Source organism: Meriones unguiculatus, chromosome 2 (assembly GCF_030254825.1).
Source record: "Meriones unguiculatus strain TT.TT164.6M chromosome 2, Bangor_MerUng_6.1, whole genome shotgun sequence".
Classification (NCBI taxonomy): domain Eukaryota; kingdom Metazoa; phylum Chordata; class Mammalia; order Rodentia; family Muridae; genus Meriones; species Meriones unguiculatus.
The window spans coordinates 159133016-159158292 of record NC_083350.1 but is presented as its reverse complement, the minus strand read 5'-3'; the positions used below and the strand labels follow the sequence as shown (position 1 = coordinate 159158292).

General features: G+C 45.9%; 1 protein-coding gene across 1 annotated transcript in view; it reads right to left on the bottom strand.

Annotated features, from left to right (window-relative positions):
• Window positions 1-22280, bottom strand: part of Foxo1 (forkhead box O1) — a 69710-nt gene extending 47430 nt beyond the window's left edge. The window contains exon 1 of the mRNA XM_021638605.2: window positions 21196-22280. Within this exon, the coding sequence (XP_021494280.1) occupies window positions 21196-21813 (618 nt within the window). The 5' untranslated portion in view covers window positions 21814-22280. The remainder of the gene's footprint in view (window positions 1-21195) is intronic.
• Window positions 22281-25277: the final 2997 nt, after the last annotated feature.

The window sequence follows — 25277 nt, the reverse complement described above, 5'->3', positions numbered from 1 at the left end:
TTAATTTACCTGCCAATTCCATCTTGCTTATTGACTACCCACAGTTCACAGCACTCACAGTGGGGGCCAGCAGAGGCAGAATACCTGCATGTGACTCAGTGGAAAAGTCAGACATCAAGCACAGCTTCTATAATACACTAATGTCCAATGGTTTAAATATGGGCAAAAAGTCTAATTTCCACAAACAGGAAAGGGTGTTTTGTGGTGATTTTACATAAGGCAATACTAATTTAAAATATCTGTAAGATAAAATTAATGCCAAGTATGGCTTCTGACAGCGCACAAACCAATCTTTCTATTGCCGTTAAAGACCTGCCTAAGGCGGGGGACACAGGCAAAGCAGTAAGATGGCAGAACCACTGCAACAGCTCTTTGGTGGATCCTCAAATGATTAAACGTGTATTAGCAAATCCTAAAGAAAGTATCTGGAGTTTATATCAACGAAAAAGCACAAAGGTAGCTGCCATGACTGGGAGGAAGGAAAAAAATGGGGATTTAGTATTTAATGGGTACAAAGTTTGGGAAAACAAGATAAAAGAATTACAGTAATGATAGTTATAAAAAGATGTAAAAAGTACTTAATACTATTGAACAGTATAAGTCAAAACAACTGTGTACATTACCACATTCTTTAAAGGAAACAGAGCCTGGCCCTATGGCACAGGTCTTTGATCCCTACACTTGGGAGCAGAGGCCCAAACACCTCAGGTTCCAGGCCTGGCTGAGCTAGGAGCCCAAGCCTGGTTCAATCAATCCAAACAATGCACAAAAGAACTACTACACCAAAGTCCTACTACCGAAGTGCTAGAGAGCTGATGCTGAGGTTCACTCTCCTTTACGAGCCATTCAGCATCTAAGATTTAACACACTTAAGCTGTCAGTCTGCATTACAAGTCTGTGACAGTACTAGAAACTGGCTCCACAACGGTGTGAATTTATGGCACGACTGAAGTTTAAATTTTCTAGTCAAGCTACCCAAGATACAGTGCCTTTGCTGTGCAACTTTTCTAGTGAAACGCACAGACTGACTTGGGTCTGGCCATCCTCAACAGCAACTTAACTGGTTTCTGTCTACAGAATTATGTAACAGACAGGTAATAATGGCTTTCTACATACTAACAAACCTCATGAAGACTTTAACAAATGAGCAGTGCCATGTTCAATGAACTAAATATAAATCTAGCACGCACGCACGCGCGCGCGCACACACACACACACACACACACACACACACACGCACGCGCACGCGCGCACCAGGGTAACCGGTGAACCAACCAAAGCCTTCCGCCCTTTAACTTTGTGTCAAGGTTACTGTTAAACAGGGTGTCTCACTCGTCATCCCAGCTGGCCTAGAATTCATTATGTAAACTAAGCTGACCTAGAACTCAGAGGCCGGCCTGCCTCTGCCTTCCTAGTGCTGGGCTCAAAGGTGTGTCACCACATCTGGCAGCACCAGAGTGGCAGTGCCCTGCTACTTCATGACAGTAACGAAAAAGCAAACAAGGACACTAACCAAACAACATGTTTAGAAAAACACCACTTCCCATTCTGGCTCCTTGGCTCTTCCTAGGAAAAATGAGAATGCAAACTAAAGATAGTTTTTTTCTAAAGGCGATTGCACACTAGCAGTTTCATAGAACCATGGCAATGGCGGCTTCATGAGACAGGAGGCAATCAATTAAATGTTCTAAGTAAGTGCCCTTCAATATAGGGCAGTGTTAGAGACGTAATCTGTAATTATTACGGTCCACGGGGAGGAAAGGAGAAAAACGCATTATATACATTCTTTAGTAAATCTTTCAAAAAATACAGTCTGATTTTCAAGCTTACTTCTTACTCAAAATCTGACTGTCAAACAATCCTGAAATTGTGACAAATACTCAGGTGTGACAATAATGAAAATCTTCACAGAAATTCTGGCACAGTATTTTTACAGAAAAAAAAGGATAGCCAACGTAATGGTATAAGCAGTTCTTTAAATATTCCCCTCTAATCACTGCCTTCTACAACTGGACCGGCTGGCCACTGTGAGGAGGGGCTGTGAGCACAGCCTGTGACAGGAGGGACGCTTCAGGGAACCCCTCCCCAAGACCTTTTTGTCCGAACGGGCAGCACTGCAGTCGCTGCTGCCTCTTTCCTGGGTAGCCAAAGGCTGCATGCCCCAGACCCATGGAAGCATGGATCCACAGGTGGTGGGTCCAACGGACCCCTGCAAACAAAGCTACACAACCTTGGCAAGATCCTGGTTTACTGCAGAGCTCCCTTCCCTAACCTGGTAAATGACAGTGGTGTAAGTTTGTCGTGAGCATGGCAGAAGAGGCCAGCACAGTGGTTACAAACAACGCTTCAGACACTGTCCTTTAAGTACTACATACAGATCACATCTGAACTCCGGCCAGCCTCCATCATTATCAGTCCACCGTAAGAGAAAGCTGAAGCATAAAGAACTGAGAACTTGCAGGCAAGATGACTTGACAGATAAAAGCCTATCAAGTCTTAGTTCAACAGCCAGCAACTACACGGGAGGGGAGAACCAATTCCTCCAAACTGTCCTGACTCCACACAAGCACAGTGCACTGCACATGCACACAGCTATGGGTAGACAGACACACAATTAATCAACCTAACTTTCAAAAGTTTAAAAAACAGAATGTCCATCACAGGCAGAGGGCATCCAGTAACAGCTCTTACTGGGCCCAGTGCACAACTCTCCGACAGTCCTTTCACTGGGATTGCACCCTCAGCCTAAACTGTCCTATCAAACATTAACCACCCACTCAAACCACCCACCCTGCCTCATACACTATCTCATACACAGATACCCCCCACGCTCTGTTCCACGTTAAAACAGATAATAACAGCTTCCACTTATTTCTTATTTTATTCATCTCTACCCAAAACCTCCCAGTATTTTACATTTTTAAATGAGGGAAACAATGTAGTTGACTGCCTGAGTAACAAGACTGCTCAGTGCCATCCATACAATGTGTCTTGCAAAAACCCAAGCCAACTAACCTCCTCAGCTCTACACGGAGAACTTGGAAATGCATGGTTAAAATAACCAGAACGGAAACATTCATTTATGTGTGAAGCGGACATTACAAACAAGACTCAAGTTCTGAAACTTCATACCTAGGGCCACTTCTAAGTGACAGTACGTATCTTTACACCAACAGTCTATGAGCTGCCTACCAATGACCTTGTCTGCCCACTTTACTTGGAATATTGAGAAAATTCTTTAAACTCAGGCCCAACTGCACATGCTGTAATCTCAGCACTAAAGAGGCTGAGGCAGGAGATGCAGAATCCCAAGCTGGAGAGGAGGAGGTACATGACGGTCAAACTGTCTAAACACTAACAACAGGGGAAAATCCTGACGTTTATTTTTTTTTTCTGTCAGCATAGTTCAGGAGCAGAAAGCTAGAACACTACAAAACACTTTCTGTACTTTAAATTTATTTTTATTTTTTGTAAGTGAGTGTTTTGCCCAAATGTATGTATGGGTATCACATATGCGCCTGATGCCTGAGTTCAAAGAAGGACTTTGGATCCCTTGAAACTGTAGTTATAGGCAGCTATTAAGGAATCCAACACAGGTCTGTTGTAGGAAGAACAAGTGCTCCTAACCACTGAGCTATCCCCTAAGTGTGACACTAGCAAATGTCCAAGACATTTTAAGGACCTAGTTATTTTTAAAAGTTGTACTAGAAAAATGTCAAACCAAGTCCCGGACATCATAGTGAGATAACTTCCGGAGGAACACTAGTAAAAAGTAAAATAAGAAAAACATAATACAAAATAGTAAGCCATTTTTATGTTCCCTTATCCATTACAACTGTGCTTTCCCATTTATTAAATGTCTGTTTCCTGCCAGTTGTATGCACAAGTATATATACTCAAGTGCTTCCAAGGGCCAGGAAAGAGAATTCTCCAGAGAGGGACAAACAGGTCTAAGACTTGCCCACAAGAAGTTCCCAGCAGAGCACAGCTGTTGCAGACTCCTGGGTGGGGACCCTGGGGAGCCTGGGGAGCCTGGGGGAGGAGCTCAATACAAGCTTCCCAAGGAAGGTGGGCCCAGGCTACCTTTTGCCCGGGCAGCAGCAGGGAGCAAACAGCAGAAAAGGCAGGAGGGCACGGGTGAGGATGACTCTGCTTTGCAACATATGCCCCCGGGACCCACTGTTCCCAAAGGCAGCACGTCTTACACATGTGCCCCTCGTAAGACAGTTATGAGATGTGAAACAAACTACATCCAACTACATTCATGACAAGCTGGGCACAGGCCACAGGGCACAGGAAACTTCCAAGGAAGGGGAAAGGCTACGCAGTGGCAGTGGCAGGGGCGGGGCGGGGGGTTAACTACCGGCAATGGAGGAGGACAGTGGAGGAGCTTCAAGGTCTACCAGCTTCACCCAAGTGAGTAGATGACCATCACCTGGGTGGTGACAGAAGGGAAGCAAGTCCAAGAGAAAGTGACAGAGACATAATGCTTCATACTGCGCATAGCTCGTACTAACAATCAATTTACTAGTAGTACAAACTCATCTAAATTTAAAAAAAAAAAAAAAACTGTGCTTAGCGGCAACCTAGCACTGCTGTCTGTGAGCACACAGCAAGGGAAGGAAGATGGAGACCTGTCTGCAGCACAGGCTGACCACCTAGCTCCATGTGCCACAGGGCCTCTTCTTCTGCTGGTTTAAACTGTAAACAAAAGGAGAGGCCTTTGAAAAAGTGGGAGGGGTAAATACAACAAGAGGCTATTAACACAGCAACAGCAACAAAACAGAGTTCAGAAAGCAAATGTGTTCAAACATTTCCGCTCTACTCTTTCTTACTTAGGGCTTGAGCTGGGGAAGGAATCAGGCAGCTTATCATCTCAACAAACCCAAGACAGTAGCTCCGACAATTTTTTAAAAAGCCTGAGAAAATGGAAGGTCCAGCAAGTGAGAAAGCACGCCGCTATCTGCCACGGAGGCAGAGACCACGGCTGTGTCCTCTGTGACAGCCTTCAGGGCTCTGTCCAGGGTCTAAGGACCTGGGGTCCCACCTACTCCTCTAGCTTTAGGTAATGAAAGTCAGAGCAAACTTGCCGGAGTTGGTTATTTCCTTCCTCGTGAACCCTTCTGCACTGAAACTTCAAGTCACTGGGCTTGGTGTCATGCATCTTTACCTGCTAAGCCGCCTCACCTGCTCTCTCTCCTGCCCCACAGAGCAGATTTTACTTCAGAAAAAAAAAAAAAAGGAAAAAGGAAAAAAAAAGTTATTTTGCCTGGAGCAGTTTCTCAGCCTCTAACTCCTTGCTGTTGTAACTCCTTGTTGTCCTGTGCACTGTGGGATCAGCAGCACCTCTGGTCCCTATCACTAGATGCTAATACCAAACAACCAAAAGACTAGGGTGGCACACACCTTTAATCCCAACACTTGGAGGCAGATGCAGGCAGATCTCCATGAGTTTGAGGCCAGACTGGTCTAAAGAGTGAATTCCAGGATAGCCAAGGCTGTATCTTTTAGCATGTAGTTAATGGCTTGGTGTATAGCTCAGGGTCACAGTATATACTCACCAAACATCAAGCCCTGAATTAAATCCTTAGCACCAAAAAGGAAAAGAAAAAAAGGAAAGAAAAAGGGAGGACGGACAAAACCAAAAACCAAACTAGGGCAGGCGTGCAATCTTGGCTACTTTGAGGGCTAAGACAGGGCAATCAGAAATCCAAGGGTATCCAGGGCTAGACAGGACTGTTAGTGCATGTATTATAAAATTCTGAGTTAATGGATTCTCTATCCTTAATTTTATTTTACCTCTATCCCTTAAATTTATTTTACCTCTTTTTAATTTAAGGTAGTTTTTCTTCCTGCTACAGCTCGAGTACACAGCACTTCCTAGGACAGCAATCTGGTTGCACAGCTTGTCTTCTCACTCACTACACTGCAGCTTGAGCCTAGTGCCTTCCACAAGCTGCACAAGTTCTCTATCACTGAACTGCAACCCTGTCCTCCCTCCCCACTCTCAATATGTTGTCCAGGCTGGCCTCAAACTCCTGTGCTCACATGATCCTCCTGCCTCGGCCTCAAGAAGGCAGGGCTCTCTATAAGCACATACATAATCTGCCTTCTCTATGTTTCCAGGTATCCCCAGCCCAACCAACGTTCCTCTAAAGCATAAACTCCAAGAAGCAGTAGTTCTGAAGTGACACTGACACTGGCTAGCCAGTTACCATCACTCAAAATTTTAAGTAGGAAAAGGCAGGAATGACGTGAGTGAAGACTGCTGCCTCCACAGAAAGAAGGAAAGGTTACAGGGGTAGGGAGGGATGGCTGGGGGTGAAAAAGGCTGACAGAAGCCTGCATGAAAGAACAAAATTCAAATGAAACTGTAGGAAACGTCAAGACATAAAGAAAGACATCCATGGGTCAAGCAGGATGGCACATGCTTGTGACCCCAGCACTCAAGAGACAGAGGCAGGAGTATTCTAAGTTTAAGTGTATACACACCAGAGAGAGGGTCACTAAGGAGAAAGATGGGTAAAAGGAAAGATATGTTCCAGCCATTCTGGTGGCCCATGCTTGTCATCCTAGCAACTTAAGAAAAAGGTGAAGGCAGACTTCAAGGTCATAACAAATTCGAGACTAAAGCAATCTACACGAGACCACGTCTTTAAAACAAAACAAACATACAAAAAAAAAAAGGAGGCAGAGGCAGGTGGATCTTTGAGTTCAAGGCTGCCTGGTCTAGAGAGCAAGTTCTAGGACAGCCAGGGCTACACAGAGAAACCCTGTCTCAAAACAAACAAACCCCCCCCAAATCTGTTTAAGCTGATGCCCTGACTCTTCATACTTTACCAAGTTCAGTAAGTTTAAAAGCCCTTAAGCTATAGTCTATGAACCAGGAAACAAGTGACATCAATACCGAGAATGCCCAGATTATCTGTCAAACACTGACTCTTCTACATGCAAATGTCTCTGAACAGGATTAATTCTATTAAGGATACAAAGGTTGAGAGCAAACACAGTGGCATTACAGCATATTTAAACTCACACTAGCAGCCAGCAATGTGAAATTTACTCCTACAAATACTTTAAATTAGAAAGAGATGAAAAGCCATGGAGGCAGAAGCAGGAAGCTACAAATCCACTCACTACCAATCCACCTAGCTTCTACTTCCCAAAGCCTAGAGGCTGGCCACTGGTTGGGAACGAAGGGAAAAATTCAAAACACATGGATTTGTCTGACCTGCAGTTTCACCAGGTTTGACCTGGAATGTCAGCCTTTGATGAGAAATGGAGAAACAAAAAGCAAGACCACAGATACACCGTAGGGTGGATGTTCAAAACGCCTTCAGCAAAAGTTGGCTTTGTGATTTTAGAAGATAGTAATTATAGAACTCTGGCTTAACTACTTGTCTCTACTTCTGGATATCTGAATTCTAAGACAATTTAAAAAAACTAATTATTTATTTTCCTTCTGATTAATTTAGAAAGCAGATGTAATTCTGTGGTGTAGCAGCAAAACAGCTCTTTTTCAGCTCTTTCACTGTTGTTAGTACGAAATGGTCTGGTATGTATGTGTGTATGTATACATATATGAATAAGTATATATTTGTGAATATATCCATATAAACATATAAATAATATATAAACACATATGCATGCATACATATATGAATGCAAAATAATCCAAAGATTTCAAGTCTAACTGAAATCCTAAAAACAATTCCAAACTGAAAAATAAAACCAAATATAATTACAGAATTTTCTTGTTCTACATTTAACCAAGTATTTTCTTTGTCTCAAACTTCTCTAATGTATGACAATTCACCACACCCAGTAATGTCATTAATACCTTCTTTGTGCAATCCAGACTTATGGCCCCCACCCACCCACCACCCCCGTCTTTTTCCACCTCTGGTTGAAGTCTGTGTGTATTTTCCCATGCTATCACAGGAAACAAAAAAAAAGGGGATTCCACTTAAATTGAAGGATGTCAAACTCCCAGGCAGAATACCATTTCTCATGGTCCATATTTGGCTAACACACTAGCAATGTTATTTTTAAACAGAATGTAAAATAGTAAATCCAAAAGCTTCAAGCATTTTGAAACCTTTGCTGTCCTAGGAACACTCAAGTTCATTTGCTCAATAATCACCACCTAACAAGCCATTCTGTTTCAGTATAGTGGGTCTTAAAACATGATGTACTCTAAACTTTTCACAGACAAGATAGCCACAGCTTGCTTGAGGCCACGGCGAAGGTAGTCTACAGAGCAAGGATGCCCATCCTCTACCAGAGCTTTTCTGCAGAAGGCTCCGCAAAAGGCACCTCAGAGCTTCGTAAGTTTACAGTCATAAAGCAAAATCAATCAATCAATCAATCAATCCCTGGAGAATCCAACCCAGAGCCTGATGTGTGCCTCTACTAACAAGCTACATTCCCACCCAAATAATTTTTTCTAGTTGAGTGCTGAAATAATCTCAACAAGCCACAAACAAGTAAGCTCAACAGGACAGGACGGGTAACCAAGGGAAAAGTAAAGGAGCCTTCATTTCCATCCATTGTACTCAACTAAACAGTCACAGGTCACAGGCAGGAGTGGTGGCACCTGCCTAAGTAACTGGAACAGGAAAAGCATGTGTTCCCAGCTCGTCTGGGCTATCCACAGCAGCAGCACGCCTAGCAGAACCACAGAGACCCAGTCTCACCTTCAGGTGGAATGCCTAGATCACTAAATGAGAACCATATGGAAGGACTACTATGAGCAACGTTGTCAAAACAAAAAAGGCCGCACTACCCTAACCTAAGACCCTGTCTCTAAATAAACAAAAAATAAGTGTTCTACAATAATCTGAAAGCTTGTGTACAAATACTTCTGAGATCTACAGAATTCATTCTTTCACCAACTTCATCCCAAGAAAGTGCTTCTCTCTCTCTCTCACACACACACACATACACACACACACAGAGAGAGAGAGAGAGAGAGAGAGAGAGAGAGAGAAAGAGAGAATAAAGTATAAGGACCTTTCACATTGATGTATGCAAACACCATAATGGGACACCAAAGAGAAAATTAAATTCTAATATGCTGACTGAAAGAAACCCACTCAATCACACGTTGGGGGGGAGGGGTTGTAAAATGGTACACGGGGGGGGGCTTTTTTTCATTCATTGCATGTAAATTTTATGATGGCCTCTATTATCTCTGTATTCAAAAAAGTAGTATCTTCCATTAAATGTAAGGATGCAATCTGCTAGTGATCCAACACAGAGACAACCTCAGCAGACAGTTACAAGTTCTACCAGCTTCCCTCTCCCAGCAATCAGCCCTGTAGAGACTCATACAGGAGGTCACTGTAACTCCTGTCCTAAAGTAGTTGGGCTTGTGTTAAAGGCACAGGACTGAAGCAAAACAGTGCACTCTCACTTCTGTGACAGTTGTGCGTCTACAAGCCTTGTTGCAAGAGCCATAAAACTATACCATCTGACAGAAGTTACAGTGCCTGAACACACACACCACCTGACAGTCTCTATGCAGCCCTACACTGAAGGTCATGGCATAGTAAAACTTATCAAATCAAGAGGCAACATTTGACCATTACTAACTCAAGAATCTGCCAAAATAGGATCTCTAGTTACATCTTTTCCCTTGATCCTGACTTTAAGCAACCAAATTGTCTCAAGCATCTGACACTTTTACAAATGTTTAAAGGGTTTTGTTTTCAAGCTTTCAAGGACACATTACTTGTAAGTTTGGGAAGTGATTCTGTAATTTCTCTCCCCAAATTAGACTTAAAATCTCAATGCATGGCTCCTCAGATACAGAATGAAGTGTCTCTAACTCTTGCCTTTGCCATCTGCAAAGGCAAAAAGACCCTCTATGTGTGTGAAGACTTCTCACTCAGGCAAGGTTTTTTCCCCCCACTGGTCCACCTACATGGCAGGCTTCTAGGGTAAAGCATTGTGGGGAAGACAATAGTTTTCTAGATTTAAAAATGAAAACAGAGGGAAAGAGATGGCTCAGCAGTTAACAGCACGAACTGGCTGCTCTTGTGGAGGACTCGAGTTCAATTCCCAGCACCCAAGGTAGTTTACAACCATATGTAACTGCAATCCCGGGGGATCTTTGCCCTCTGCTGGCCTACGAAGGCACTGCACACATGCAGGTAAAACACTCATACATAAAAAGTTTAAAAGGTGTCGGGGAGAGGGAGGATTGTTAAACAAAAAACAGACATATAAAAAGGAAGGGAGGCTAATAAAAAGGAAAAGCTCACCATCTCCAGGCCTCAGCTAATTCCTCAGAATGCTGGGCCACTGAAAAACAATTCTTTATCTTCCCACATAATTTAAACCAGAGTTTCCCTCCCCCCTCTCTTTGTTGGGCTCCTCCTCTGCTTATGACCTGAACTTGACTTCCTGGATAACCATGCTCCTTGGCTTCTCTACAGCAGCTACAAAAGAGAGCCTGTTGTGTGAGCTCAGCTGTCAGACTCACTCACTTACTTTCCAAGTTTTAACTGGGAAACTCAATAATGAAGGAACCTCACACAGCCAAGTTAGTGCTTTAACAACTTAAAAGACAGAGAAACATAGTTGTAAGCAGAAAGAAAATGGTTTTTTTTTCCTCCAACTGAATACTTATAAAAATTTCTGGTCTAATACAAGCAGACACTCACAAAGCCATGACCTCTTTTCCAAATGTATGAAGAATAAATCCGTGTAGTCAAGACATCTCTTTTTTCCAACAGGAGAAGACTGGAAGACTACTCCTCATCCTTCTCCTAACCATAGTATCACTTTTATCAGATGAAGTTGGGCAGTTCTCCATGGTGCTGAGGTCCTGGGTATGTCATTAGAATCAGTTCTTAACTTAGGCTGCACACAATGACACACTGTAATTAAGACTAATATCATACCAAGGCAGAGTCTTGATTCCCAGAGATTGAAAGTCGTTGAAACTAAATCACAGTGAGAAAAGGGGCAACCTCAAGGTTTCCATGTGTGGCCAAGGTGGGCTTCCTGAGCACAGCAACAATTTTCAAGGGTGTTGTGCTGTAGACAGGACACCAGAGGTACTACTCTCTACAAAGGTAGATGTTTTTATCCCAACAATTAAAACTCACCTAAATATGTCAGAAGTGTAGGGATCTTGGTAGAAAAGGTCCTCCTCCCTCTAAATACAAACTGACTTCCACCTCTCCTCCCTGAAACAGGTTATACCCTATACTTTTCCTACTGCAAATTACAATCAAGAAGAGACACAAATTAAAGGTCAAAGCTATTTGATACTATCTTTCTACTTAGAGAGGACTGAAGAGGGTGGGGCAGGGTAGGGTAGGATAACAGGTAGGGTAACTGCACTGGATCTAAAATAATAAATATCATCTCAAAAGTTTTAAATCACTTGATTCTTTAGCCTGGTCTAATAAACCATGATGCAAATGCAGTAACTAGTGTGTTCTAAAAGTTATTTTCTCCACATAAAAGGTAACACACACATAAAACCTCCCAGGAGTGGGCTCTTCAGTCTGTTTGCATTTTAACTGTCTCCCATTCCCTAGCAGGGTGTCTTTCCAATGAAATATTATCTTCTGGTCTGGTATACATACACTACTAAAGCAGCTTCACTGTGTCTAAAATAGCTTAGTTTTAAATACATCTGCATGCATGCCTTTTGTTATGCTACAATGTAAGTTTTACTGCAGCCAGGCTTGATGGCACACTGCTTTATGTAACACCAGGTACTGGGAAGGCTGAAGGTCTTAAATTCACTGTCAGTCTGAGCCACTAAGATCCTGTTAAAAAAAAAAAAAAAAAAGGCCCAAACCTCGGCAGAAGAGGAGTTAGTGTGAAGTGGAAAGGATAGGAGCTCCACAAGGACCAAATATATCAGGGCACAGGGGTTTTTTCTGAAACCAAGGACCATGTATGGATATAACCTAGAACCTTTGCTCGGACGAAGTTCGTGGTAGCTCAATAACCAATTGGTTTCCCATCGTAAGGGGAACAGGGACTATTTCTGAGAGGAACTCAATGGCAGGCTCTTTGACTTCCCCACCCCCCAAGGAAGGAGCAGTCCTGCTAGGCCACAGAGGAGGACTTTGCAGCCAATCCTGAAGATACCTGATAAACAGGGCCAGACGAAAGGGGAGGAGGTCCTCCCCAATCCGTGGACTTGGAAAGGGGCAGGGAGGAGCTGAGGGAGGGAAGGTGGGATTGGGAGGGAATAAGGAAGTGGGATACAGCTGGGATACAGAGTTAATAAAATGTAAATAATAATAAAATAAAAATAAAATAAAATTTAAAAAAAGGCAAAGAGGACTGAGAGATCCCTGTGGTAAAGTGCTTGCCCAGGGCGAGCAAACTATTCGGTTCATCACAAGCTGACCAGACTTACTCTGGGGCTTTGAATGTATGTAATCTAGGCAACTGGCACTGTTGACATCTAACAGCTTTAGTATCAACTGAAGTATCTCATTCCTGTACTCTGGCTAGTGGATAACAACACACTGTAGTGAGACCTCTATAGTGCGTTAAAAGACTTCTAATACACAGCTAATACAATAGCTCACACTTAAAAAATTACAAAGCATTTCATTAACTCATTCACAGAACTGCCAGAAGTGTATTTAGAGGTTGCAAACTTCAAGTTAGAATCTCCAGCCAGGGGCGGCAGCACACCCGTCTATCTCAGCCTTGGGAGAATAATGTCAGAAGACTGGGGGTTTGAGGCGATTCTCACTCAGCTACATACTGCCTTTGAGGACAGCTTTGGCTACATAAGCCACAATCTAAAAGAAAAAATAAAACAGGAAGAAAGGAAGGGAAGAAAATGGGGAGTAAGAAGGAATAAATGTCTCATTTTACGAGGACATGGGTCAGGCACAATTGGGATCTCATGTTTAATCCTAACACACAGAAGGCAGATCTCTGAGTTCGAGGCCAGCCTGTTTTACAGAGTAAGGTCCTGGACAGCCAGGGCTACATAGAGAAACTCCATCTCAAAAAAACCAACCAAACAAACAAAGCTTTAACATATTTTCTCCAAAAATTATGAGTCCTATAGTAATGGCTCATAATGAAGAACTGCTCTGGAGGAAAGATATTACCAGGAGTATGTTCTGAAGGTTTATAGCCTTAACCCTACTCCCACTTTCTGTTCTCTCCCCCCTCCCTCTTTGTAGATAAAAAGTCATCAGCCTGCTTGCTCCAATAGCACTGTTTTCTCTAATTGCTGCCACTCCTTCTCCACCATGATCAACTTTATCCTCCTGCCATTGTAGGCAAAACCAGACCTATCTTAGTTTTCTTTCTATTACTGTGATAAGACACTGAGAAACCCTAACAAGAGAAGCCAACAGAGGAAAGACAAGAAAGGAACTCAAGACAAGAACCTGGACGAAGGAACTGAAGCAGAGCCAACAGACGGATGCTGTTTACTGGCTTGCTCGGATTGCTTTCAACACAACCATCTACCTGCACAAGGGTAGCAGCACCCACAGTGGGCTGGACCCTCCACATCAACCATTAAACAAGAAAATGCCCAATGAGCTGCTACAGTCAATATGAGGGAGGCCATTTTCTCAACTGAGGCTCCTTCTTTCCAGATGACCCTAATTTGTATCATGGTGACAAAAAACCAGCACAAAAGCTTTTCTCTTTGTCATGGCATGTCCACACCAACAGAAAAGTAAGCAATGTGAATACATGTTCTCTGCAGCCAATGTGCCTCCTCCAAAATCAATCATATAGTAGAACACAAAGCAGCTCAGAAACAAAGGAAAACATCACACCACAATGTAAGCAACAGCAAAAAGCAACTACAGAAACTATAATACAAACTTAGGGAAACTAAACAGCATACTCTTAACTGACAATTGGGTCAAGGAAGAAATCAAGAAAGAAATTTTTAAATTCCTAGAACTGAATGAAAACGAAGACACATCATACCAAAATCTATGATACACAATGAAGGAGACCTAAGAAAAAAGTATGCAATTTTAAATGCCTATCTTAAAACAAACAAACAAACAAAAAAAAACCAAACAAAAAACAACAAGAGATCTAGCCAGGCATGGTGGCACACACCTGTAATCTCAGCACTTGGGGAGGCCGAGGCAGGAGGATCTCTCTGAGCTCGAGGCTAGCCTGGTCTACAAAGCAAGTCTGGAACAGCCAAGACTACAAAAGAGAGAGAGAGAGAGATCCTAAGTTAGTAACTTGAAACACCTGAAAAAAAAAAAAAAGGCTGAAATTAATGAAATAGAAACTAAAAACATCAGTACAAAGAATCAGTGAAACGAACTGGGTTTTTGAAAAGACTGACAACCAACAAATCTTTATCCCAACTAGTAAAACTTCAAAAAGACAAAGTTAATCCAAGATGAGTACTTTAAACAGACTCATAACAATGAGATAGAAACAGACTCCCAGAGTCACAGACTAGTAGTATTGATGGGACAATAGACACTGCCCAAAGTAATCCACTAATTCAACACAATCACCACTAAAATTTCAAAAAGCTCTTCACAAAAAGAAAAGAAAAAAAAATAACAATCTTAAGACTTGCATAGAAACACAAAGGATCCAAGATAGCAAAAACAATCAATAAAAAGTACCGAAGGCTTCCCCATCTCTGATTTCAAGTCATAATAGAGTGCTAAAGTAATAAACAACATGACAATAATATCAAGACACACACTGATCAGTAGACAGAATGCCCTTATAGCCAACGGACTATAGACAAAAAGGTTGAAAATACATATTGAGAAAAGATTGCATCTTCAACAAATGGTGCTGGTCAAACTAGATAGCTAAAAGTAGAAAAATGAAACCAGATCCTCGCTCCTCAGTACGCATAAAATTCAACTCCCAATGATCAAGGATACCCTGAACCTGTTAACGAGGGAAGCAGAATTATGTTCTTAGGCCCAGGAAAGGACTATAGCATTAAGATCAACAATTAACATATGGAATCTCTTCAACTAAAAGATTCTGTACAGCAAAGGACACCACTATCCGAACAGCACAAACTGCACCTGGGCGTTTCTGTGGAACGCTTTAGTTCTGGCACCTGAAAGGCCAACCTGGTCTACACAGTCAGTTCTAGGCCAGCCTGGGATATACAGTGAGACACTGTCATAACAAAAAACAAAAACACGTAAAACAGAGTACAAACTGAGACACTCACGATAGCGAGGAGCGTGGTGCGGCCTTGAAAAGCTAGAAATAGATCTAGCATTATAATCTAGTTCATCCATGTTCACTGCAGCTGTTCACAATCCATAGGAATTAAAGTCAGACTTAATATCCATCACTTTTAAATGAGGCAAAGACACAATGAAATAACATTCAGCTGTAAAGGAAAACTCAATCATGAAATTCACAGGTAAATGGATGGACCTGGAAATAATCATTCTGAGCGAGGTAATACTGACACAGAAAGACAAAACCCTGAATGCTCTCTTTCAAATGTGACTGCTAGCTGTCACTCTTTAGATGTGTTTAAATAGGAAATTCAGGAAATTAGCAAGGGGCCAGAGGGTTTGAATTACAAGAGAAGGGAATAGAACTCAGCCATATGAAGGCAGAAAAGGAAGTAATAGGAGAAATAACTGTGCTAGAGGTGGGAGGGCAGGGTAGGAGGAATCATGGGGTAGGGTAACCAACACTAAAGACATTTGAAAAAGCCACACAGAAACCTAATGCTGCTCCCTACAATGCACACGTAAGAGGCCTTTAAGTGACATTACCCTATACCAAGCGGGGGAGGGGCACACTGCCTTCCTGGATACCACAGGCTACCAAATAAGACACCTGCATCAGGCTGGGACTACCTCATTTCAAATTGCTGCTCAGCAGGCTCCCGTAAGCGGCCCTCCCCTAAACAATACATGTTAGCTACTGTACGGCTCTTAATTACCATCCAGACCTCGACAGTCAAGACTCTATTGCTAAAGGTACCACATATCTAACTAAGTCACAGGACGTGGGGAAATCAAGTTGGACACTTCATTCCTCCTGGCTAGCTTCCTAGTGCTGAAGTTTCTATGCACACTGTTAAAGGAGAAAAGTCATGCACATTCCTATCCAGCCGTGAACCCTGAAAGCTAAACAATGGCTAGCCTGCAAAGAGCATGCCCACTGGGGCAGCAGTGGCACGAACAGCGCGGAGTAACGACCACTTCCTCACTGGCTTTAAAGCCTGCTTCTCAAAATGGACCTTGTGCCTGGTACTATTTACAGGGCCAAAACAGGTAGCTGGCTAGGTCACAGACTCTACAGAAGAATCGAGAATGATCCTGCTGAATGAACAATGAACGTATTAAAAACTGTCCACTAAGTGATTTTAATAACCACAGATTAGTTCATCTCTCAACACTCACCCCAGTAGCTTCTTTTTGCAGTAGACTGCAAAGACCCATATCTAGCCTAAATGGGACAGCTACCTACATCTCGTCACCACCAACACACCCAAGACTCAGGAATCATCTTAGAAGAGGGGCAGATAGATTTTAATAGCCACCGTACACCTGAACTCAACAGTGCGGCATGGCTGCGGGAGGGGCTCCTAAAGCCCCACTCTTAGCTGAGGAGCTACTGACGGGAAGGAGAGTTAGTTTTCCTCAGGGATGCAGCCCGAGAAGCTACCAATGCTTCAGGAGATGTCCCTACACCCAGCAGGCCGGATGCCATTAAGCACACATAGTGCCTGTTACACCACAGCACAAGAAGCTGGAGGAAACGTGTTAGGAAAACAGGGAAGACACTGGAAGAGATGGGGTGGAAGGTGGATTTGATAAAAATGTGCACATGTGTGAAAAATCCTTAAGCAACAAAAGTACGATTAATAACAATAAACATGGAAGGTCCTTCCTGCTGAGAAAAAGTTCATAGGTGAAGAATGCCAATAACGCTCTTATGTTTTTCAGATCTGGTATCTATTTTCTCTTGTGGTGATGGGGGCCAGGGGGAACCTTGCTAAGAGGTTTGTGTCAAATTCACAGTCCTCCTGCTTTTGTGTCCCAAGTGGGGCTAGGTACATGACTCAATTTTCTAAAAATGCTTTAGCATTTAATGAGATACACACTTAGCTTCATAACCTCCTTACTATCCCCCTTTCATCTCTCTGCCCCCAAGTAGAGGGAATGGTTTTTAAGGTAATTTCAGTGACTAGGAAGAGAAAAGGCACCAGATACTAGAAATAGGGGCTGGAGAGATGGCTCGGAGGTTAAGAGTAGTTACTGCTCTTGTAGAAGACGAGGGTTTGGGAAGCAGTACCTTCGTCATGCTCACAACCATTTGTGAGTTCCTGGAGATCCAATACATCTTGGGGCCTACATGGCTGCCCACACACAGCTGGTACACTTAGGATAAGACACTTATTTTAAAAATAATACACTGGAAGTAGAAAAGGCCCCATAACGTCCTCCAATGCGTCTCAAAAGAGCTCTCCTAAGCCAATGGTAAATGCGCACCACACAGCAGGCAGCGGGATTTCTGCAGCTCCTCACCTATATATTAGAGGGCTAAATTGCAGACTGAAGATACATCTGAAGGTATTAAGAAAATGCTGTATCATTTTATTGATAAAAAAAATTTCACCCAAAACTAACAAAGAGCTATTTCATTTTTTTTTAAATCTAAAACTTCCTTGAACTCTTAAATGTTACAATGTAACGATTTTATTGTTGCTGAAGCAGGGTCTCAAATACCCCAGGGTAGATATACAGCAAGAATGACCCTGAACTTACCCTCCTGCCTCCTCTTCCCACCACTGGAATAATCAAGGACCTCCTGCATGCTAGGGAAGCACACTACCAACTACCACACCCCCAACCGTGTGCTACCAAAACAATAAACAAGAGTCAACTCAAAACTGCCACTTAAAGAAAACTAATCACAAAGCTCCTTCCCAAGCTTTAGAAAGTTTTCTATGTGAGAAAACGGGTTGTGGAAATGAACTTTCATTGTTTACAAATACTGTGCTGTTTCAAAGATCCCGGGTTTTCCAAGTGGTAAGTTTTACTGATGTCTTACGTATGACTGTTCTGGGCAATATCAACATTAAAGACACTCGGCCAGGGAGCTGGCTCAGTCAGTAAGTGCTCACTATCCTGACAGCCTGAGGACCCATTTCATGCACCAAAGTAAAAGCCAGCAGGCAGATCCCCCCACCCCCAGCTCATCTTTAAGACAGTCTGGCCATATCTGTAAACACCACAGTAAGAAGAGACTGAGGGAGAATTCACTATACTCCCAACACACATGCATGTAGTTCACAAATGTGTGCTCGAACACACAGTACCAATACAAGACACACCTTTCATACTCTATGTCCACAAACAGGAAAGGTGTGTACGCTCTATGCTTAACTGAACACTGAAAGTTGTTTTTTCTTTCATTTTCTTTTCTTGTCTTTTCATGCAGCCCAAAGTGGTCCAGGATGCACTTTGCAGAAGGGATGACTTTTAGGTTACCATGGATCCTCCGCCTCCAATTCCTGGGTGCCATAGTATCAGCAAGTATCACTACAACCAGTTTTAAAATTCTCACTTACTCTCCATGTCTCACCCGTATACACATATGTATCATTTCCCTGTATATCTAAGGACTATAGACAAGTGCTCCAACTGATGGCATGTGCCACCACACCCTGTTTCTAAGTGTTAGGGAATGAATCCTGTATGCTGGGAAACCTTTCTACCACTGAACTACATGCCTATTTTTACAAAGTTTAGACACTGACAGCTTTCCAGTTATTATGCCCTTTGCAAAAGACCTTCAGATTCTCAGGCAAGTCCCAGGAAGCACATGACAAAACACAGCTTAATTAATGTCTCACACAGTTTAATTAATAATTCAACAGTTGATCACAGGAAATATCCCATCTCAAAACTGCCTCTCCTTAATACTAAAACAGCTAAGCTCTGGCTGATTTGCATTTTTGAGTTGGATTTTAAGTGTAAGTCATGATATAGTTTCTTCCTTTTGTGAATTTTCGGATCTGAGAGTGAAACTTGGTTTTAACAAGTACCACAGCTCGTTCTTCTGAAAACTTTAACCAGAAGACAAGTTCTGAGTTACAGCCGTTCAGGTTTCTTCTTAAAATACCCCTTTACTCAAACTGAAAATACATTTGCTACAGTTTAGCTTACACCGGCGGACTTCTTAGTCAAGCATCTGCTCCTTTGAAAACAGTGACCTGTTCCCCCTCCAAAACTAACTAGTTGCTCAAGCAACCATGGCTGGACCTTCACCTCTGGGAGCTTATACTTCACACATAAGTTTCGTGATTCCAATAAGAAAATGTTTATAAGGTACAAAAATAATTATACTTGTATTAGAAATCAGAAGAACGATATAAATAACTAAAAAGATGTGACATAACAACCTGTTTTTCTGAGAACTGATTTTTAAAATCAAGTTATAGTTCTAGTTAAGAGGACCTTCACAATGTCACCTGAAAGGCAAAACCAAAAATATCCCCAAACATCGCCTCCATTCTTAAAGCGAGGCACGCCCACCAACTCAATTAGGTTGTGTCCCTTTCCAAGAACATAAAATTACAGCGTAAGTACACACTGTACTTTGGGTGCTCAAAGGGTTTTGGGGTTTTGTCGTTGGTTAGTTTTTAATGGCAAATGCTTTATGTAACAGACGACGTTCCATAGATGAATAAAACAGTCGAGTACTTAAAGTCAAGTGTTATGTAAAATTGGATTTTAAAGACAGTTGCTATTTTGTGAATTAGAGCATGCAAAATAGGTATTTCAGTTTGGAACACCTGGTAATATTGCATGTAAGAGTAAGGTCTAGTATACATCTTTAAAACACACTGTGGCAAAAATAAAACAAGCCCTGGGTCCTTCTCCAAGAACTTTCATATGATGTAAGTTGACCTTTAGCTCCTTTAACCACAGGGATGACAAGAGCATGTGAAACCACCTCGCTGTAACAATCACGCAGCAAACACTGATCTCCGTTCTGCTCATAGCCAAAACCAAAAGAAAGCTCTTAAAATCTATGTTCCACCTGAGCCGCTGAGAAACTGTCAGCCAGGGTGACAGCCAGGGCTGGCTACACTTCGAGAGAGACCCCTAGGCGATATTACAATTCTCTCCTCCAAAAGGCCCCAGGCCCTTACACCACAGGGGTAGGAGTGCGCAGGCCATACTGAGTCACCGGTTTCTCCCTTTCCTGCCACCTTCCCAAAGGTAAACAAGGACCCTAAACACCTAATTTACAAACCCGAATTCCTCTTTCGAGGCAGGAGGTCTCTGGCAATTCCCAAAGTGAGCACCTTACTTAAAACCTCCACCAAATAAATACTCACGAGAAGCTCCCGGCCTTGCCCCTCGTGGGGAGGTCCGTGCTTTACACTAAAAAAAAAAGCACGCGCAATCACCAGGCGCCATCTGGTCACACGTAGCAGGTTGTGCACTTTCAATGAAAAGCTTCCCTCCCCAGGCAAGCCCAACCGTGGAAGCCCTTCCCGGCGTGTAAAAGTGGGGCCTCCCAGCCCGGAGGCACTGGCCCTTTAAAGGCTTTAGCTTCCTGTACACGCGGTCCCTCCCTCCTCAACCGCTCCCGCCCCGGCCAAGGGTCACACTTGAACTTCAGGTGGCCCAGAGCCTACAAGCAGTGGCCGCTCACTTGGACGCGTCAGAAACCCGTGCCCGGGAGAGTGGGAACGCTCGACCACCTGTTCAGGCCACTCTGGATAAAACAGAATTTGCTCCCGCTTCGGAAACCTTCGGCAACCGCGGGCCCGTACCAAGCTCAGCCAGCCGCGCGTTTAGCCATCCCACCAGCAGCACGAACCCCGCGTGTGCGTGTGTGTGTGTGGGTCCGGGGAGACCTCGGCGGCCAAAGGCTGGGAGAGTGAGCGCGCGTGTGGGCGGGGAGCAGCCGTCCGACCCCTCGCGGGTCCGGGATGTCAAGTGGAGAGCCCTTGGAGGGAAACCCCTCGCTCCAAAACTTTCACGCCCGCTCTGGCACTTCCCTCAAGTTCCCAAACAGGCCCTCTCCGGGGCCCTCTCGGACGCCCACGCGTGCATCTGGTCCACAGGTCCTGGTCCCAGCGACGAGCCCCGCCACACCTGCCACTCACTCCTCGCCCGCTCTCCCCGCGCGCGCGCGCGCGCCCCGGACCCCGCGCACCCACGCGGCCGACCCTCCGCCCGCACCCCCCGGGGCGTTCACCTTCCAGCCGGCCGAGCTGTTGCTGTCGCCCTTATCCTTGAAGTAGGGCACGCTCTTCACCATCCAATCGTAGATCTGCGACAGGGTGAGCCTCTTCTCGGCCGAGCTCTCGATGGCCTTGGTGATGAGGTCGGCGTACGACAGGTTGCCCCACGCGTTGCGGCGCGACGAGCTGCTCTTGCGCGGCTGTCCCGCGAGCGGCCCCGCGCCGGCGGCGGCGGCGGCGGGGGGCACGGGCGGGGGCTGCGACAGCGGCCCGCTCGGCGGGGGCTGCGGAGGCGCCGGGTGCACGCAGCCCGCCTCGGGGCCCTGGAAGTCCCCGCACAGGCCCCGGCCGGCCACGACCGCCGCGGCCACGCAGCCCGGCGCCCGCGCGAAGTCCTCGCCCTCCTCCAGCAGGCTCAGATTGCTCATGAAGTCGGCGCTGACAGCGGACGCCGGGGCCAGGCTCGCCGCGGCGTCGGGGTTGGCGACCGCGCCGCCCGACGGCGCCGGGCTGGAGGTGGTCGAGTTGGACTGGTTAAACTCCGGCCTGGGCAGCGGCCAGGTGCACGAGCGCTGCCGGGGCAGCGGCTCGAAGTCCGGGTCTGTCTCCACCGCCTGGGGCGCCTCGGCCATGGTGACCCCCCCGCCCCTCCCCCACCGGCGGACAGTACCGGGAGTCGCGGCCACCGGGGGCGCGGAGCTGGCGACCCGGGGAGTCGCTCCGAGGTTCGGGGCGGCCGCGGAGAGCTGGGCGCACGCCGGAGCGAGGCGCGGCGCGGCGCGGCGCACGGGCGCGCCCCGAACTTAACTTCTCCGGGCCACCGGTGTTCCAGGATCCTCCGAGTTCGTGGCGTGGACGGGGCACGGAGCAGGCCGCGGGGCCCGGCAGCTCCTGTTGACAGGGCCGCCGCGGACGCAAGGGCAGACGGGCGGACGCCGCGGGCCGCGCTCTCCTCTCTCTCGCTCTCTCCTCTCTCGCTCTCTCTCTCTCTCTCTTCTCTCTCTCTCCGCGGCCGCGCGACAGCGGTGCTGCTGCCTGTTGAATGTGGCGGCGGCGGGGACTGCAGCGACTCGGCAGCCTCCCCGTCTTACGGGATCTGCAGCGGCTCCCCGCCCGCGGCGGCGCGCGCGCGCCGACCCGCCCTTGACTGACAGTCGGCGCGACCAATAGGCGCGCCGCGTCCCCGCCCGGGCAGCCAATGAGCGCGGGCCTGGGCGGGCGCTGCCGTCCCCCCGGGAGGCGGCAGGAGGCTGGTGGGGGGTAGTGGGGTGTTTTTCTTTCTCACACACTTTTTTTTTTCCAACCTCCGTTATTATTTTCTGCAATCCTCAAGTGTTTCTGAGTCTCTCGCGTCTCGGGGGTTCGGATCGCTGGGAGGCAGGCCGGCGTGGGGGCGGCGACCGTACTTTTGTTTACTACGGAGCGCAGTCGCGTACTCCTCGCGGGGCCCAGACCCCGGCTGGCTCGGGGAGGGAGGGGAGCGGCGCGGGGCCGCCGCGCGCTCCCGGGCGCGACGTGGGCGGCGGGGCGCCTCGTGCATGCCGCTCGCCCCCTCTCCGCCCACGCATCCTCGTGGGGCTCTCGGGAGGTCCGTGGGGTTTGTTTTGGAGGAATGTTTTTCTCAGGCGGCGGTCGCCCCGGGCCGGCGATCCTGCGGGGAGGACCCGTCGCTCCGCGGCCCCGGGGCCCCTCTGCCCCTGCACACCTGCCAGCCGAGCCGCCGCTCATCCCGCACCCAGCAGAGGCGCGGCGCGGGGAGGAGGCGCCACCGCTGCACAAGCACACGGGGATCTCAAGGCTCCTGTGCGAACCGCTTTCCTGCCACGGAGCCTCACTTTTCCCGGGGGACCAAAGGGTCAGGAGGAGAGCTTTTACAGACAACCTTGGCATTTTATTGTCCCCAATTATGTTGAACTGGCTGGGTTTTTTTTTTTTCTTCTTCTTCTTTAAAATGAAAGTGATGAGGTGTTGAAGTCGCAAAAGGAGCTAAGCCTCATGTGTTGGGGCACAGCCCTTCCCCCCAGGGTCCTTTAACCCTCCTGCTTCTGCGCCACCAGCCTGTTCCCACCCGCGCCTCACTTTTCCCAGTGTGAGTTCCCAGACCAGGATGTCCAATATAGGTTCAGCAGGATCAAAGGTGGAAAGACAGTGATCTTTTTTTACCTTACGCAGAGGGGGGGGAAATGTTTCCTCGCCTGATTTTCCAATTTGCTTTTTCTTTTAAGAATAAATATGGGTGGCGTTTTCTTTTAATGACTAGCATGCCTCAGAATTGAAGATGCATATTAGAGGCTTAAACATGTCTAAAAAGAGAGCTGCTAGTTTCTGGTTGCGGTTTTATTTCACTCTTCTTTCTTACGTGGAATTCTTTTACGTGGAATTCTTTTACGTAAAAAGGCATCTAAAGAAAGCCAGGCTTCCTTCTCCTTAGTCTCTAGCATCTCTCTAGTCCAGGCCCCTGTTCATAATCCCTTTATCGAACTGGCTTCCTGGACTGGCTTCCTACAGATTTGAAATGTGATATGTATGGGTGGAGATCCTGAACCAGAGGTGAGGACAGAGGTTGGTTGATGTCTCTTCTCTTCACCTGGATTACAGATTTTGGCTGGGGAAGTCTTCTCTGACAGCCACTGGGAGACTTGAGTAAATATGTGAGAGTAAAAGAACCACAAAGAATAACTCTTACTCCTCCCTCCCCACCCCCCACTTTATAGATAGTCACACTCTGCGGGGGTGGGCCCATGTTCAAACAGCCGCACCCTGAAATAGGCGGAGCACTAGTGGATCATTCTTGGCGATGGAATCCAGCTGTGAATTTGGCCTCAACCTCTCTTCCATTCTAGTTTCTCGAAGACCCAGATGAGAGTATTTGGTTAAGGGAGTTTTCCTAAAGCTTTTCCCAAATCTTCACCTTCCCAATGTCCCCCACTCTTTCTTTAAATGTTGTAGTATGAGCTAGTGGTACAGCACAGGCTTAGCATGTGTGAGGCCCTGAGCTCAATACCTGAGACCAAGCAAAAAAAGAGCCAGAGAGCCTGTGTGATGTCCCTAATACAAAGGTTTTATGAGAATGCATTTTAAAAAGTTGGTATAGGTGATTATTCATGGTTGTGTCAAAGAAAAAAAAAGTCAGTTACTTAAGCACAGGGTGCTTCAGAACATCTCACTTGTCTCCTGTCTTTGCCTGGTACAAACTATTCTGTAAAGAAAAACCTTGTGTAACTGTCATTTCACATCCTCACAGGTAGGGAGAAGTGTGCAAAAACAGGAGTCACCGAGAGAACAGGCAACGTGCTTTGGGAATTTTGAAAGACACAAGCAAACTGCCCTTGATCAAAGTTATGTCCAGTTAAGCTTTCTTTTCTGGTAGCCCTACTAAGTGTTAGCCGTTGGAATTACATTTGGAGGTTGTCTTTGACCTCCTCCAAGTAATAGGAAAGAAAACACCGTGCTTAACCGAGACACGGCAGGGCGGGAGCCTCAGCCAGGGCGAGAGCCTCGGCTTCCCATCAGTGTGGTCCACGCAGCTGCAGAAAAGCAGGGCATCCCCCAATACCAGTCTGTCCGCAATGGCCGTCGTGTGCATTCTCCCTGCTGACCATGCATCATGGCAATCTCAGTCAGTGCACTCCACCAAGGTGAGTGAAGTCATCCCTTGAGAGATGAAGAAAGCAGGGCTTGTGACTTAACCCTGTGGTAGTGTGTGCCTGCCCAGTGTGCACGGTGCCCTGGGCTCCAGGACCAGCTCATACAATTACACGCACCAGTAACCCCAGCACTTCAGATGTAGAGGCAGGTGAGCTCCAAACCTAGTCTGGGCTACATGCGATCCAACCCTATCCCCACAACCCCATCCCACCCACCCCCAAACAGAAAGGATTAAGAAAGCAGAGTGGGAGGAAAAAGAGGGATACTACAATAAAAAGGTGTTATAGTAAAAAAAAAAAAAAAAAAAAAAGTAAACATGGCAGGTGTGGCACATGCGGTTAAGCCCAGCCCTCAGGGAGGAAGAGGCAGACAAATCTCTTCTGAGTCTACACAGTGAGTTCCATGCCAGCTAAGGCTGCATAGTGAGACCTTGGCTCAAAAGTGAAAA